The following is a 19,473-nucleotide window of genomic DNA, read 5'->3' on the forward strand; positions in this document are numbered from 1 at the left end:
GATTTTAAAATTTCCTTTTTTGAATCTTAACTATGTATTATAGTTATAAGCTATCGATTTCGTTTTTATAAGGGTTACACTTTAACTTTAATACTGACGTCTTTTCCATTAAAAGCCCGCCACGATGAAAATTTCGCCAACATTTCCAAATAGAATTATTTAGAAATCCAATAGAAAGCATGTATAAAAATTGTAGCTAATCCAAACAAACCTTAGATCACTACCCTATATAACTACCACCGAGGATTTCGAGTTTTGTAAAGGTGTGCTTAGTCTCTCTTATATATCCTGCAACAATATAAAAGAAACAAAAGAAGTCTATTAACGAACGTATTTTTCCAAAACTAGTTCCATCTTCTTCATTATTGTTAAAATGTAATGCTCACAATCTAAATTCTGCAATGGTTATAAATTCAGGAATTCCGGCGTAAACCAGTATTTACAAACATTGACACGGATTACATGACCCATGTTCATTTGCATTTTTTTTCAATGCTACCTGGAAAGGCTTAGCGGGTAGTATTCTTGTTTATTTTTTACATAAACAAAAAACAGTGCCCATCGGCGTGTATTTCAGGCTCATGGACTTGTTGGCAAAACGCCGATCGGCGTTGGTCAGCATTCATAGGGTTATGGAATGTCATATACTAGTTTCCATTAATATAATTTAATTGAAAATTATCAAATATTCAATTAAATTATATTAATGGATAAGTTTTCACAATCTAAATGAGAATGCTGAGCTATTTATTATTATGTAATTACATAAACATGTATGTCATTCCTCATAATATTCAAACTTGCAAATTTGACGTAATTTTGCAACGTTTATAATTTTTTTTTAATTAAAAAAGGCAATTAATCAATTACAACATTTGTGATTGAATTTAATCATAAACATATGTATCTATGTATATGAAAACGCTATTTGTTGTATCAAAAAATTTAAATGCTAATCGGAAACTTTTTGATTAAGATTTAAAAGCATAGACATTGCTAAAAGTAATTAAATGAACGATTGACATATTTAAAAAAAAATCTTCTTTTAATATCTTTATAAAACAGCAGATTGTCTGGTAGCAGAATCATTTCTCGAAAAATAGCCAATCAAACCTTATCCAATTTTCATCCGTAGTCTTTGAAATTGAGTTAACCGATCGTAACAATACACAAACCATGTTGAATATATGTATATCATCATTTACAGCCATTCACCAACCACTGTTGGATGAAAACCTCTCCATCCATCTCATCCCATTTTTCTGACTTACATAATCTGCCCAACTACCCCGTGGCTTTCCATGCACCCTTTTACATTCACTCGGGTAACATTCGAGCTTTTATTTTGTACGTAGATAGTTGACATACGTACATATGTACGTGTATATATGTACCTATATATATACATATGTTCTGAATATTATTAAAGTGGAATAATAAATTTCGATTTCGACTTAAAAGCGACCAAAACATGAAGCAAAAATGTATCTAGACAATACATTATTTCTAATAAGCAACTAAATTCAAAAATGTTATTTCCATAATTTTCTGTAATCTTCTTCCATCAACTAAACCGTTTTTCTGAAAATCTTCTTAGCAATAATATAGAAAAAAAATATTTCCGCATATATACATATGTATATACAAATGTACATTTACAAAATTTTCGATTACTTTTCAGTCACCGTAACGATTTATTCATCTTTCATAATAACGAACACATATGTATACATATTTGATATAAGCCCTTTTCGAACCAAGATGCCTACAGATACCTATAATTCAACATAAATTAATTTATTTACATAAAGCTAATATTCAGCTTTACAAAAAAAAATGAAAACGCACCTCGAGTGTCTGGCAGCCAGCGCGTTAATTTTTTTACCACATAATTTACATATTTATACGTACAATAGATATAGTTTAGATCTAGAGAGGATTTATAACGTGCGATCGTCGGGTCGTTAACGTCGTTATCCTGTTGTAGTACGCGGTCTAATGGATCCATTCCCACATTCCAGCACGCCCCTGAACTATTTCAAACATTCGCCTTTATCATAAACGCACACACAAATTGCCTCGAGACATGCGACACCGATTCGCCTATACTACGAAATTTTTCTATATAATAATTTTTTATACGTATATCATTTGTACTATTTATATTACGTATTGAAATCAATTTAGACGTGACCCGCGCGACACATTTCCCGTCGATGAGCACATGTTCATCTGTCACTCGTTTTATCTCTGTCATTACACTTTCCGTGTTGTATGTGATTTGTGTGGTGTGTGTAGGTCAAACCGGAAGCTGGGTTATCGAGTCCCAATACCAATTATTATGTATGTATTCCAATATGACTGTACATAATATCAATCCGCGGCTTTTGATTGATAGTTTTGGTTTCGATGTCAGCGTTCATGAATGAAAGTCGGATCAGTTGTTCGTAACTGTCGGAGTGACGGTTAAAAATACTATAAAACTAACATTTTACTAAAAATATTACATTTTATTTGTGAATTGTGATATGGAATGATTATATTAATGCACCTAGCTTCCAAACATTAATTACATCACATATGTAATACAATAAATAAATAAAAATTCAGGCTTCATATAATTTTACTATTAATAATACATATATTTTTTAATTATAAAGCCAAGTTGTTACACCCATTTTTATATACATAGGTAATATCACAAGTAGTGACGTCCCGAGACTATTTGCCGCCTCTGGGCAAAGTTCAAAATGCTGCCCTCTCTAGAAATATGTATGATACAATCGAACGATTTTTTCATAATTATTATATAATAGTATAGAATAATATTTTAAATTAAATTTTCATATCGTTAGTTTATGAAGAATATCTTTTATTTATTTGAAATACATATTTTACAGTCCAAGTGTATATTTCGTTCGTTCATGAACATTTTAGTTTGTTCATACACAAACTAATCGACAAAATAACATATTGACTAACGAACTATTTTTTTCATCCGCAAACTATTAGGCATTCAGTATTCTCGATCTCATCCTCCATGTTCATACAAACATTTTTATTCATTTTATTTATTTATTACATATGTATGCTTACCCTGGGTTGCACTATTTAGAAATTAAAGGAAATTGAAACTATAGCAACGTTGTAATGTGGTTACCATAGGATTTAAATAATTGGCGTTTTGACAGCTAAAAAGGTCATGCCAGTCACACCTGTTGAGTCTATATGAATACCTAGTATGTTGATGAACGAACCGAAGTGGACACTTGGACTGTAACACTTACCTATGTGTTTTAAGGAAGTTCGTAAATAAAATGCATTCATCTAGATCGGTTTATAATTGGCGGGCCTATTCTTGAATGAAAAATTATTTACAATCAATTGCAGTTTGCAGTTGCAATTTGCAGCCCTCAGATGTCGCCTTAATTGCATATGCCCACGGGACATCCCTGATCACCAGGAATTTATAAATAAAAATCGAATATTAGTGACAATATTAGGCTTTCTATGTACTTTTATTTATTTATTTATTCAGGTATACACCCATACAAACATCGATGTTGCATCAACAAACTATGAGATGCTGTGAACTCAAATTTTGCAACCAATATGACAGGATTGTCAGAATCGTTTCCAATGAAATCAGATAAATTGACAAACTCTGAATGGAAACGATCGACCTTGGGGTCACATATTCAAGGTCTGGTCAGCAACGAAGCCAGAGATAGAAACCGGGACTACACAATCGAAAGCATTATACGCTAACCACTGATCTAACATACATATGTACATATGTATGTTGCTTACAGCTTTGTGTTCACTATTTTTTTTCATTTATCCACTTTAAGTTTTTTTTTATAATTAAATTATCGAACTGTAATTTTTTAGGAATTTGTTTTAATAACTAGCAGGAAAAGAGATATTTTATTTTTTAAATTTTCCAAATATGTAGTTATAAAAAATGTGCTGTTATTATTAAGTTCGATTGTATTTAGGCATAGTATAGAAAAATGAATAGTCAAAGAAAAACATATCGGAAAATGGTAAAAAAAATTAATCTAAATGATGTTTCTGATTATTTCATAATACGTCGATTTTAAGACTAATTGATAAATATGTATACATAAAAACACAAAATAAGAAAGTTGAAAGGGCAAATTGTGTTAATGATGTCGTCTTTACTAAGAAAAATGGTCTTTCAAAAATATTACAATGAAAAAAAACAATTGCAAAGAAAATCGAAAACGCGTTTAAAAATATAATAATATAAATCATTCCCATTAAACTTATTTTTTTCAATAAATTCATTCGCAATTAAGATAAACATCGGATAAAAAGGACGAATATTAACATCAATAGAAATGTACATATTCATTAATAAATGACGACAACAAGCATCATGAATGGAAATGAAACCATTGACCCATTCCCACACATGATAACTTTTAGTATTGTCAAAAGCATTTCCGAGAAAAACAGCAAACGTCCGTCCACATGTACGTCTGTCACTTTGTTCTGTCGGCATCTCAACAATGGACAGACTCTGTTAGGATTCACATATGTACATACAAACACACACACACAAGCGATTCCGCGAACTAATCAAAACTATTGTACAATAAGATTATTTTCCACACTACTATGTACATATGTACATACATATGTATATAAATACATACATACATACTACAACAAAAACTTGATCAAATCCAAAGCTTCAACACTCAACATTGACTAAATTTATTTTCAATAATATTGATCCGTCTAATCTATATACATTCATGGAACAATTTGCAGATCCATTCAGAGCTTCGAAAACAAATAATTATACGTAAAACGTCGAGATAACCCGTTGACCACCGCTAGCCGATAACAGCTCAATGCATTAACGCATTCGCCATTCAAATAAATGTAATTCGAATGAATAAAAAACGGCAATAAAAATAATAAGCATTCAATAATGTTATCGCATCGGCACCACATGAAACGAATTTTAAATAGATTTTATTACCATTTGCGACAATGGCAAAGCAATGTCGTTAAACGCTAAATGTGTCACCAATCTATGTAAATGTACATATGTATGTATATACATATGAGCGATATAAATATTTAATGTTTATAATGGGCATTGCGTAATTTTGTAATTATTATTAATAGTATTTGAGTATTCAATGTGTTTTTTCGTTTCATGATTTGTGTTACTTATTTATAATCGACGAAAACTCCAAATGATCAAATTCAGCAAAGCCTAGTTTTCTTCTTCTAAACTGAATCTAGTTATTATTTATTTAATTATTTCTTCTTCTAAACCTAGTTTTCTTATTCTAGTACTGAATCCCACATGACAGGTTCTAAAAGAGACACATGGACCAATCGAACTAAACTAAAACTGAATGCATATAACAATAGATACAATAGTTTAAATATGTATGTACATCTAAACGGTTACTGATCGGCGCAACACAAAACTGCACAAAATCAAAACCGGCCGATATTAAAACGAAATTTTCAAGCCGTTAGACCCATACCTTAATTCGAACATGATTTAATTTCGCACGTAATTTGCAGGTAACTTCGGTACCTAATTACACAGTTACCGCAACGAGTGAGCCGGACCATTGTGTTGCCGCAAAAACATACCTAATAATAACAAAAAAAGGAGGCTTTCGCGCTCGCGCTGTTTGGCCCCTAATCAATCACGGTGATTTATCCTGTCAGAGGATATGCCGCACATCCTACCTCCTCCCCTCCCTCTACCCTATCTCACACCCCTCCCCCTTTCCCTTTGTTTAGGGCTACCATCCATACTCCATAAGCAGTTTGTTATGTACTCTTTTGAAATTTGAAAGTATTTGGACACTAAATTTATCGATTAGATCGTTAGTTGATTAGTAAAACGATTTCTTATAAACTTTTCAAAACGTTTTCTGTGTCAAAAATATTTGACTTTGCCAGAAGTTGGAAAAATCAAAAACTATCTTCTATTTTCTACAACTTGATCTAAACTTTATCTTGATCTTGGCCAAGGTCAAAGTTTAAATAAAATAGTAGAAAGTTTTTGATTTTTCCAACTCCTAACAAGTTTTTGACAATTTGAATCATCATCATTTGCAGTCAATCCACCATTCACTGCTGGATGAAGGCCTCTTAAGCACACTTCCGTTTATATCTGTTTTGCACAACTCTCATCCATCACACCGCATACATTATTCTAATTTCCTCATCATTTTTTCCTTGTAGCATTCCTTTCACCTTTGTTCATTCTCTCAGGTTCCATTTAAATACTTCTAAGCCTTTTACCATTTCAATCTCTTAACTCTCTCCACTGCATCAACTACTCTTGTCAAACTTCTACCCAAAATATGTATTCTGCTTCCTTGTCTCTTTTTGTTATGGGGAGCATACTGCGTTCCATACTTCTTTGAGTGCATTTAACTCTATGCAACATTTTGGCGTTCAATGCCCAAGTTTCATATCCATTACGGCATCACTAACAAAACAAATTGAAAATCTTTTATTTTTTCAGGCAAAGTGTCATTTTGATTCAAAAACAGCCTTCTTTCGCCCAAATCCAATCCATTCTAATTTCATACGTTTCTATATTTCCTCTTTTTTACCACTGGATATACTATCTATAATTTGCTCTTAATATGTATAAGTACTTCTACTTTATTATGCAAACAATTTGATTATTATTTATTTATTAAACATAAATTAACTGTTTAATTTATCTGAATTATATCATAAAATCCACTTCATAACACTTTCTCACTAACTCCATGCAAAAAGAACTAAATACATATTTCTATCAAGTCAAAAACTTCTCGAACCCTGTCAAAACGTGTGAAGATGAACGAATGCGACGACTTGTCCTCAAGAACATTAATTCTAATCATAATCTTAACGTATGAAAAATACAATGAGAAGCCACTAAGGTTAAAAAAATCCTACAAAACTTAATTAAATAAGAAACATTTTAAAATATTCGAATACATATATCAATTTTGAACAAAAAAAAAACTTACAAACGGAAGTTCCTCTCTAACGTGTAATGAACTTATACATAAGATAACTATACTGATAGAGCGTCTCGTACTTTTCCTAGAGCATGTACATGCAATTTGAGATAATTTTCATATATGTACATGTATACTTTCACGCACCATAGTTTCGTACAATTTTTCATGCGACGCGGGGGCGCTAATATCGCGGTAGTGGAATATTTATACATATTTCGAACACTGCCATCCATCATTGGGACACGCTACGAATTCTTCATTCATCACACAATGCGTCGTATGTGTATGCATGTATACGTGAATATTAAGAGTACATGTACAGCGTGGCCCGCGGCTGAAAACACGTCAAAATTGTGACAAATGCGTATATCGAATCGTCACAAATTACTCCAGCAGGCGATAATGACGTCATTATGGACGGATTTCTGAACATAGCCTGAAGGATTCGGCGAACTTGTTGTTATGTATTATGATTTGAAATATTTCGCATTGCTGCACGTGAGCGTTATGTTATGATCATCTTTGTACACATGTACATATGTATAATGCGATATAATATAAACATGATTGATGAAATTATAATCGATAATTAATTTTTTAAATATTTGAATTCAGATCATTTGGCCATTCGATGTAGGTACCTAACTAATGTTTGCATTATGTAAATGCTTCATTTCAATACTCATGTGAGACTATTTACTATTTACTATATATTAATAAAACCACTGTTGAATAAATAAAATAAAAAATTGACTATAATTCCCACCATTATCAATATTTAATTGAAAAATAATTTCATATAATATTTAAATTGAAATATAACCATAAATTACGACTTCCTGTTGATTGAATTCATTCACATTCATATATCCTATCTTCAACGACCTTTTGAGAGTCATAAATACATAATTCTGTTTGTGATTACAGTAATTAAAATGACATTTCAGATTGTGCGTTTTAAATGCTTGTGACTACAATACATATTTTCTTGAACACACATTGATGAATTATCACTAAATTACAAAAGCTGAAACCTAGATACGGTTCGTTGCTAATTTGAACTAAACCTGTAACTTCAACCAATTGCTTGGGCTACAACTAAGCTACTATTTTTAACTAAAAAATCGAATATAATATGTGTCTATATATACTAGAGCTTCCAATCCCGGGATCCGGGTATTTTCTGGTACCGTGAATCTTAGTGCTGGAACTAGTCTGAATACCGGGATTACGATGCTGGCAGAAATTTCTTTAAAAATATTATTTTTACAAAAATAATATAGAAAAAAATATAAAACAACATTATATAATGAACAATGGTGGGATGACAGTCATAGTCCATTTGTTTGCCACCCGTTTCGACGCCAGCTTGCCGTTTCTACGAAATGGTATGAACGGCCTGTATTGTGTCGCAGATATTGTTGTCAACCGCAATGATATTTGAAGAATATTTTAACTGATTGGAACTCAGAATCTACCACTGATCACGTTTTCGTGATCTAGAAAAAATGTGTGTGTGCCTGTGTTTCTGTGTGTTTATTTTAAATGTGTGTTTATTTAAAAATTTGTGTGTGTCTGTGTGTTTTATATGTGTTTCTGTGTTTCTGTATGTTTATTGTGTGTCAGTGTATTTTGGGGATTTTTTGAACACTGTTCGTCCTATCGAACTTGAACTCAGTATTGGTTACTGAAATTTTTCTCGATACACCGTAATTTTTTTTAAGTTTTTGAATTAAACTATCTCCCAAACTACTCATCAAATCGGCCTTAAATTTCTTACTTGAAATTATTAATATTATACCCCAATATTTTTTCCTAAACCGAAAGTAGTACTTTTAATGTAGAGAATCAAGGTTTTTTATGTTTTTCTAAGAAATCCTTTAATTTATTGAACTGAAATTTTACCAAGTTATGCATAAAAGTTGGTAAGCATCCGTCAACCAGAAGTGGCAGTGTACTCTTCTTCAATTTTTTATTCTACTATTTTTTTCGACCCCTTTAACATGTGTGCTTAGTATAATTGTTGTATCAATGTAATGAAAATAAAAAAAATCACTCAATATAATAAACCGGAAGCGAGATTTTTTGTACTAACATAGAGTTGATAAGGTTTTGGTCGGAATAGAACTTTTGTCTTGTGTAAGTTTTCCTACATTTGTGTTAAATTTGTATTGAAAATGCTCATAGCCGGTATGTGTGAACGTGTATGTACATACATACATACATATGTTCGATTAACGAATTTTTTTTTATCCTTCTTATATTCCTCAAATACGTAGGTTGGTCACATCCGAATTCTTTACATAAAGTAAATGTAATTGGAGGTTTTTTTATATTAGGTGGATTGTTTCGATGAATAATTACTAGACGGTACAAACTATTTGTAAAAAACGAATCAATGAATCAAAACGATGATTTTTACTTTATTTATTTAATGTGTTTTATTTAATCTTAGAAATTTATGGATGCGAACCAAAATTTTAAAGAATGTAGCCAAACTCTCAAAACAAGTACGCCAATATGGGAGTATTTTTTGCGTGAAACGTCGGCAGACTTTGCAAAATGCAATTGAAATATTTAAACATGCAATTGAACTTTTTTACTTTATCTATGTTTTTCTTATACATTTGAAATCCCGGTGCTAGCACCGGGATCCCGGGATCGGAAATTCTTCCGGGATTGGAAGCACTATTATATACATATTGTAAAAGACAAAAAGAAAAAGATGCATTGAACCGCTTTAAAATTTAAAAAATTAAATCCTACCAAATTTTAATAGAATCTTAATCCTTACCAACTGGGTCAGATTAAAACAAAAAAATACCGTCTTTAAGTTTTCATTTAAATAACATCAATTTTTCAGCATTTAAATCGACACTAAAAACCAGCAAGAATTGAGAATAAATCTTTCAACATTATCTAAAATCAACCTACGAATCCTCCACCATATTTTCAACGGTACTTCAACCTCCGTTTAAACAGTTCCAATTCCGCAACCCTTACGCAATATAATTCCCACGCGAGTGGAAAATAACAAACACCCATACACTACGGACAATACGAACGTCTGCAGCGTCCCTTATATAATTTAAATTACCCTGCCATTTGTCTTCGGAGCATCGTCGTGTAGTTTAATTCGCATTTTTAATATTAAAAACGGCCCGGCAGTTGGCAGCGGAACTGCGTCGGCCGAGAAGACGAAGGGCCACCCACCCCGCCCACCCGCTGAAACAATACGCTTCAGTGGGTGGGTGGTGGGAGGGGATAGTATGTGGGGTGTGGTGTTGGGGATGTGGCTTCATGTTTTCGCGATTTGATTCAAGCTTCACATATTTATTTGTCCCCGTATTTATTTGGTCGTCGGCCGCCGCCGCCGCGGGACGAAGCCCGCTCAGATAAATCATCTGTGATTTACTTTTATTCAGTTGGCAATACCGTCGGGACGCGGGAGAGAGAGAGCGCGGCAAAAATTACGCAGTGGTGGCGCGTCATGAATGCTTTTTCAACGTTTTTTTTATTTTATTTTAAAGCAAACACCGTGTCACTGGCAGACACTTTCAAATGATTTACTGTTTTATGTATGTACGTATGTATGTACCTATATTTAAAAAAAAAACATTTTTTTTATGTATTTTAATAGCAAAGTAACATTCGAAATTTAGTAAATATATTCATTACAATATGATTTCAGCTTGAAGGCACATACTTATTATATGTACCTTCTTTATCCTGCAATAGACTATTATTTTCGAAATAGAATTTTAAATAGAATTAAATCTTAACATTTTGCCTTCTTTATCTTTAAATTTGTAAATCGAGTTTTTAAACAAAATATATGTACATATGTATGTACGTGTATTCTAAAATGTATTCAAGTAACCAATTATGTCAATTGACATCTGAAGTATTTTGCTTACACAGTGAGTACAGCTTCTGGGATTTACGCATGACATCTATAGCGATCATCCGATGGGAAAGGGTTATAAATTTCGTCGTTATTAATCTTTTTTTTTTAATTTAATTACGTTTCCATTATGTAATACAAATCTAAATAATTCATCAAGTTTTCAAAATTAAAATGTATCTTTTATTAATTCCCCCACTTTCATTTTTACATATGTACATATGTATATATATATATATATATATATATATATATATATATATATATATATATATAAATAAAAGTGTATACAAACATATATATGTATGTAAAAATGAAAGTGTAGAATTTAATATTAAGTGTAGAATTCTATAAATTTAGAGTATTGTTGTGACTAGGGGTCCCAATTGAGTACTTGGATATTCGATGTCCGAATATATTCGCCCTTTTATAAAATTATTTATATAGATAGGCATATAAAATTATTAATTTTTTTCAATATTGTATTAAAAGTCAAATATTTCTAATCGTAAATATTAATCCATCACCGATTGAATGATCTATTATTACATGATTTATTACAATTACTAGTTGAAAATCAAGACAACAGGATAATAATATAGAGTTGTCAGGATAACTACAAGTATTCTTTCATTGCTTTATTAAAGATGTAGTATTTTAAAAATAATAAAATATGCAAACTACTTAATTATTTGATTATTCATTTCTTCATTATTTCATTATTTTTTAAGTGGATTTCAAAAGTATAATATAGTATGTATAGAATAATATAATCCAAGAGTTTCACCAGATAGGAATTTTGTAACATTTACAAAGTTTGAACGCAAAAATAAAATTCTCTGGAAAAACGTAACATTCATGCATACTTTGATTATATTATACAATATTTAATCTTCGCACAATTATTGCATTAAATTCTAATTCACAATATAAAAATAACTGTATGTACATACATATATACACACATGTAATGGCTATATAGATTTTTAAAATCCCAAACTTTATGGATGTTTATAAAGTAGCATACATGAAAGATGATAATTTTCATATGGCATATCTATATATGTGTGTATGTACATATGTATATACATACACACATACATGTAGTATACCATGCCTAACTGAAAAAAAAATAATAAAAAATCGGTCAACGAACCACCACTGCCCGAGGCCACAAATCACCGCAAACATAGCGACAAATGTAATTTAAAAATCCTCGCTCGGATCGAGCACCCCTCCTCCCTCCTCCCCATCCCTTGCAACCCCTCTGCTCTCTTCTTCCACTTCCACATTTTTCCCTCCGCAAACCGTTTCCGCAAATAATCGCCTTTATCGACCGCAATACCGACTGAAAAAAGCCTTATTAAAATATTACCAACCATAAAAGGCCCCATATTGGCCAAAATACAATAAATACGGTACTCTTTTACATATTGAATACCAAAATATAAATTTACCTGCACATGTGTGTGTGTGTATGTGTGTTTCAATTAACATTCGCGTGCGGTGTGACGTGGTTGAAATTTATCGCTCTCAGGTATCGTGCGCAAATAAATTACACGACATAGAAATTAATCGTTTTAAATTTATGTTGCAATCTTGCCGTGCTTATTACGATAAGTGTACTATACAATGATAACTAAGTGTACACTTATAAGCTGTGCTTTTTCACATCGGCAATATAATATAACACCGTGTAATTTGGTACAATTGAAATCGCTTTCCTAAGGTTAATAAAAGCCATGATCATTGACAGGTGCTTTAAACTATAAAAAAATCCCTACACTATTCAATCGAGATGTAATCTTATGGAAGCTTTTGCTGAAAAATCATATAAAATACAATTTTTAGTTTTGTAAAAAAAATAAAATGTGTACATATATCTCGACACTACTTGTAAAGCACGTAAATCCAAAATTGAACTAAGTACATATGTACATACATACATACATATGATCAGAAAAGAATGAAAACTATTACATACATACAATATCGACCATTGTGTATCGATTCATTTTTGTCGTACATTTTTATCTTATGGTACATTTTTTACCTTATTTCAAAGAGATAACAAAAAAATGTTATTATTGGTCAAAATTGGATTTTCGAAGTTTACAAGTTAGTCTGACGATATGTAAATTTTAGTATTGAAAAAAATATTGAATGATTTTTAACTACTTACATACAACATAAATATTAAAAGTAACGAATTTATTGTTTTTATTTTTACGCCTCTGTAAATTACATAAAAAAATATTCAACATAAAATTTTAAACAGGGTTAAAATTATTTATTTATTTATTTAACGTACTTGGGGCAGGTGACAAAGCCGATATACCAAGGGGCTTTATTTATACATATATAAATTAAATGATAATAAAATAAAACTAAAACATTCAAGATAACAAAAAAATATATAAAAAAGAGGAAAAAATAAACAAGAAAAAGAAATAACGAAATAATAGAAAATGCAAAAAGATTAAAAAAATGATAACTAAAAGATAACGAAAATATAGAAAAATAATTAGACCAAAACTTAAACACCAACCTAAAAAAAACTTCCACTTCCAGTTGACGGATCTTCACTTAATTAATTGTGTTACTTGATAATTAGCCGAAACTTTTAGATATGAAATTTCAATACGCCGAAAGGTTTCGAAGAAGAACATAAAAAAACTTCGAAACCTAACAGTAAAAGAACCAAGTATGCTAAAAATCTTTCTGAAATTCATCATAGCTATTAACACAAAAAATTTAAGTTCTATTCGATGAGTGTATTAGGAAATAATTCAATCCAAAAACTTATAAAAAGGAGGAAATTCATAAGGGGAAGTAAAATTTTAGGTCAAGAGTTTTATTTTGATAAGATTGACGGTACGACACTTGAAAACATATGTACATTCATCATCATCATCATCATTTACAGCCATTCGCCATCCACTGCTGGATGAATGCCTCTCCAACACGCTTCCACTCGTCTCTGTTTTGCGCAACACTCATCCATCTCATTCCGCACATTTTCCTAATTTCGTTCACCCATCTTCCTTGCGGTCTTCCTTTTACTCTTTTGCCTTCTCTCGGGTACCATTCAAGCACTTATTTTGTCCACCTTTCGTCCATCCTCCTAGCTACGTGACCCGCCCATTGCCATTTCAATCTCTTCACTCTATCCACTATGTCCACTACCCTTGTCATATTTCTCACCCACGTGTTCCGCTTCCTGTCTTTCCTCGTTATGCCAAGCATACAGCGTTCCATACTTCTTTGAGTGCATTGGATTTTATTTTGCATCTTGGCGTTCAGTGTCCAAGTTTCACATCCATACGTCATCACTGGCAAAACGCATTGATCAAAGATCCTTTTCTTCAGGCAGAGTGGCATTTTTGATTTAAAAACAGCATTCATCCGTCCAAATGCACTCCACCCTAATTTCATACGTCTCTTTATCTCTTCATTTTTACTACCAGACATGTCAATTATTTGACCTAAATATAAATAATTATTTACTACTTCTACTGGTTTATCATCTAAGGGGATGCTATCAGGCATGCAATAACTATTGAACATTAGTTTAGTCTTATCTACGTTAATTTTTAATCCTACTTTTCTACTTTCCCTGTCCAGCTGTGTTAGTCTGATGAGTAGGTCAGCTGAATCACGAGCAACTAGAACTATATCGTCTGCGAACCGAAGGTGACTCAAAAAGCGACCATTGATGCTTACTCCGGCTGTATCCCAATCCAATTTCCTGAAAACTCCCTCAAGCACCGCATTGAATAACTTGGGCGAGATTGTATCTCCTTGTCTTACTCCTTTTCCTATGCTAAATCTATCTGTACCTGAAAAAATTTTAACCGAAGCTGTGGCATTCTTATATATTGCAGCTAACAGTCCCACATAGGGTTCCGGCACTCCCTGTGTTTTTAGAGCGTTAAGTACTGCATTATGACTAACTGTATCGAAGGCTTTCTCATAATCGACGAAACCTAGGCACAATGGCCGTTGATATTCGTTGGCGCGCTCGATTAGTTCGCCAACTACTTGGAGGTGGTCCATTGTGCTGAAATTTGCCCTAAACCCTGCCTGCTCTATAGGTTGGTTCTCGTCGAGGATATTCTTCAGCCTTTCTGTAATAACCTTCGTGAAGAGCTTGTAGACCGCTGAAAGTAGACTAATGGGTCGGTAGTTCTTGATATCGCTTTTGTCGCCTTTTTTGTGTATTAAAATGATAGTTGCGTTATTCCATCCTTCTGGTATAGCTTGGTTCTGGATGCATTTGCTGAAAAGCCTAGCTAAGATATTAATTAGGGGGGGGCCGCCACATTTTAGTAAGTCAATGGGAATATTATCTTCCCCTGGGGTTTTTCCGTTCTTTGCAGTTTTTAGCGCGGCCTCTACTTCGCTAGGCAATACTGCAGGAACCCTTTGGCCGTGTGTCGATTCCAGAGCGGGGAATTGGCCGTTGTCGTTCTCGTATAGTTTTGCATAGAACGTGTAAACTCTGTCTATGATTTCTTCTCTATTCCTAATTATTACTCCGCTCTCTGATCTGATTGCGATCATTTGGTTTTTGCCTAAGAAAAGATCCTGTTTGCACTTTTTCAGGCTACGGTTATTCTCAATGGTATTTTCTATTAGCTTGCTGTTAAAATCCCTGACATCCCTGACTATTCTCTTTTTAATTTCCTTATTTACTAGATTGTATTCTTGCTTATTATTATCCCTATCTAAATTCCTTTTATGCTTAATTAGGTTTTTTGTTTCCGCTGAAATTTTGCTTAATTTAATCTGTTTCCTGAATCCACCTAATTTCTTACCTGTTGAGGTTAGAACCGAACTAATTACAGTGTTCAATTCCTCGATGTCTGCTTCTGGGTTTAATTTCCCGTATCGATTTCCAAGTTCGAGTTCGAATTCCTTTTTCCTAGACCTTAGTTGGGCGAAATCTGGAGAGTTACTGCATCCTTTTATTAATTTCCTACGTTCGCAATTTATATTAATGGCCATCTTGGCACGGACTAATCTGTGATCGCTACCTATATCTACTTTACTTAAAACACTAACGTCTTTAACGGAGTGCAGGGCATTTGTTAGGATGAAATCGATCTCGTTTCTGTCTCCTTTAGGACTCTCCCAAGTCCACTTATTGTTGGTGTTTTTCCTGAAAAATGAATTAGTGATAAAGAGCCTGTTGTGTTCTGCGAATTCTATGAGGCGATCGCCTCTGTCGTTTCTTTGGCCGGTACCAAAATTGCCTACTGCTCTTTCTGTATTTGCCTTTTGTCCTATTTTTGCGTTAAAGTCGCCCATGATTATTTTAAAGTGGTGACGGCTATTATCGTATGCGCCCTGTATTTTTTCGTAGAAGTCTTCTATTTCCTCGTCTGGGTGGCTAGATGTGGGGGCGTACACTTGGAAGATTTGACAAGTGTACCTGCTCGAGATTCTTAATACTATATAGCATATACGTTCCGATATGTCGCTTATTTCTATAATATTTCTTTCTATTCTCTTATTGATAAGAAACCCTACTCCTCCTATTCTACCATAGGCAGATACAAATCTGTCAAAATCTTTGCATGATCACAAAACTTCATATATTGCCACTACGTACATATGTATGTACATACATATGTCCTTACATAGATAAAGTAATAAAAAAATAGGTTTATATAGGTACATACATACATATATTAATCAGTAGACTTATTTATGTAAACGATCGAGACATCGAACCGACTTGACGACGCGATCGACCCAAAAAATGCATCATCCAAACCATCACACAAATCAACGAAATTTACAGCGCAAATCGCAGCAATCGTCCGACAACGCCGATATTTTACACGGACAAAATCGATTTCGGGCGACAAAGAGTGATGATACGGCCAGTGTACGTGTACACGAGGGCACACAGAGACAGGCCGAGCTAATATAGCCGTGATGATACATAAAACAAAGCGGAAATGGCGGACTGTCACATCGCCAGGGGCGCTTTTTTAATCGCTTCGCCGGTAAGTTACGGCACCCGTGGGATTCGTGAAACCCGGAACACTAGCTAAACCACCGCGCCTCTCCAACGACACTTTAACCAGCCTCCCCACCCACCGCCCACCACCTCTAAATAACGCCTTCCCACCCCCTCGGACCGGACGCTTGTTGTGTTATTATGGAGAGTTTGTCCCGCTTTTTTTTCGTTTATTTTCAGCCGCTATGGGAAGGAAATGGTTTTGGATGGTATGTGAAACCCTTTTAAAATTAAATCTAAATTTGGTGTCGCATTGCATTTGTTCCCAATGCGGAATATATTGAAATTGAACTACAACCAGTCATTAGGGTACATTAAAATCATAACACAAATTTTATTTGTTCACTTGATAAAAAGTGAATATTTGAAATCCATAAAGAAAAAGCCAGCAGCATAGCTCGGTCGTTAAGCTTCTGCTTAGCGTCAAGAAGGTGCTGGGTTCAATCCCTGAATGAAAATGAATTTTTCAGAGTATGCTGTTGGTCAGACCTGGATCTGTAACTCCAGGTTGATCGTTTCCTATCAGAGTTTGCCAATTTTCTCTGATTTCATTGTTGAAACGGTTCCTGGAAAAAAAAATTGGCTAAAAATCCTTCCTACCTATTATGTCACCACTATTTGAAGTTTGATTGATGTACAATAAAATTTATGTACAATTCATAGATGTCTCGTTAATTTGCGAGTTTTTCAGTGTCTCGCAATTCAACGACTTGTAATAAAAATGCTGCATTTGTATTTGTAATTGGCCAGGAAGGCGCATTGGGATTTACCTGTAAGGTCTTCCTGGTATATATGTAAATAAATAAATAAATAAATAAAGTGAAAAAATCACTCATCCCCAGTTAATTATTGAATTGTTAAACTCGATTGTCGTCGCTGCCTTTTACAATGTCATCTCAGAAGAAACGTAACCTCAAACTCAAACAACCATCTACCCAATAATGTGGCGTTAAAAAAAATCAAAAACAAATAATCCTTTGTATAAATACGCGCATTGTCAATGTCTGTCTGAACAAATAATCGGCTATCAAGTGTGACAAAAGATGTCTTTTATATATGTATATATATACAGATTTCTTTCGCTTACTTGCATCATTTAATAGAGCAAAAATGACAACAATAAGTCGGCTCGGTGATTTGCAGTCAATATGTAAAATTTTGTATGAAGTACCGTAAATGATCGAAATAAACCAAGGTATCTTAAATTTTCGTATGTAATTTTACGTTTAACACAGCGAGTAGAGTGAATTATACACCTAAAACAAAAATAAACTTTAAGAATTGAAAATAAATAATATAAAATTTGTGTGGAACTTTGATGTACATATTGAAATTGAATTTAAACTATATATTTTAATTAAATCAATTAAAAGTTCAAACTTAAATTTTCCAAGTGAAATAGCCTTAGCCATTAAAGAAATATTTTTATTTTTATTCTTCATAGCCAAGTGCAAATTAATCTAACAAAAAAAATATATTAAATTACATATTTGTTATAATAACAAAATCCATTAAAATGTTTACTTTCCTACCTTTATATTTGCACCAAAAATAATATATAACATGAAAAGGATCATATTTCTATTAAAAGTCATGAAATTTTCATGAAAACAGAGCGTACTACATACTTACTTTCGTTCTGAAAACCAGCATCATCCCTCAAACAGTCCCATCTAGATGTAATTTCCTGTTCGAGACGCGTCACAGTACGTTCACCTCGAGAATGCATTTTGAAAATTTATTTAAAATATAAACAAACTAAAACTCAACAATGTTAAAACACGCACTTCAAAACTATATCTTGATAAATATTAATAATCTGTGGAATGTTTTCCTATATGCAGTATGTTTAACAATAAATCTAAATCGTCAATTTTTATTCGAAATTAACAAATTGTGTTTTAATAAAAACATTCATTATTTAAAATACATTATTTACACAAATTATACACCTTTTCTAAATCTTCTTATTTATTTTAAAAATAATTCAGCATGTTTTATTTATTTTTCATTGTAAAATATTTCTGTTTTTGGAGATGATTCATCATTTTCTTTTTTGTGTTTAAAATAAATTAGGTGTTGTGATTTTGACATTACAGTATACATATACTTTGAAATTGTATGGATGTATGTTTATAAAACTTAATATAATATAGTAAATTATAAAAAAAAGTTCTCCTACATCCTTCGTGCGAACGTACTGTATTTTCGAAAGGGTAGATTATAGTCCTAATTCAATGTCTTTCAATCCAATACAATTTCAGTCTGAGATGGACGTTTTGACAGCCAGCGATATTAAATAATGCGAATTTTGATTAATGGTAGGGTGCACTATACATACATACATACATATATACTATATAAAATATACGAAAATTCGCATAATGCGTTCAAGGGGTAAAAAGTCACAGCCACGCCCAATATTTATCAGCCAAATCAAAAGCGGTATACATTATGAATCGCGACATTAACTGGCAGCTTTGTCAATTTATAATAAATAAAGTCATAAATCTCCC

At 32.6% G+C, this 19,473-nt stretch overlaps 1 protein-coding gene across 1 annotated transcript in view; it reads right to left on the reverse strand.

The window, feature by feature from the left end:
- OdsH (Ods-site homeobox) overlaps positions 1 to 18,686 on the reverse strand; it is a 145,556-nt gene extending 126,870 nt beyond the window's left edge. The window contains exon 1 of the mRNA XM_077444955.1: positions 18,590 to 18,686. Within this exon, the coding sequence (XP_077301081.1) occupies positions 18,590 to 18,686 (97 nt within the window). The remainder of the gene's footprint in view (positions 1 to 18,589) is intronic.
- Positions 18,687 to 19,473: the final 787 nt, after the last annotated feature.

The sequence above is a fragment of the Arctopsyche grandis genome, chromosome 13, assembly GCF_051622035.1.
Source record: "Arctopsyche grandis isolate Sample6627 chromosome 13, ASM5162203v2, whole genome shotgun sequence".
Taxonomy (NCBI): domain Eukaryota; kingdom Metazoa; phylum Arthropoda; class Insecta; order Trichoptera; family Hydropsychidae; genus Arctopsyche; species Arctopsyche grandis.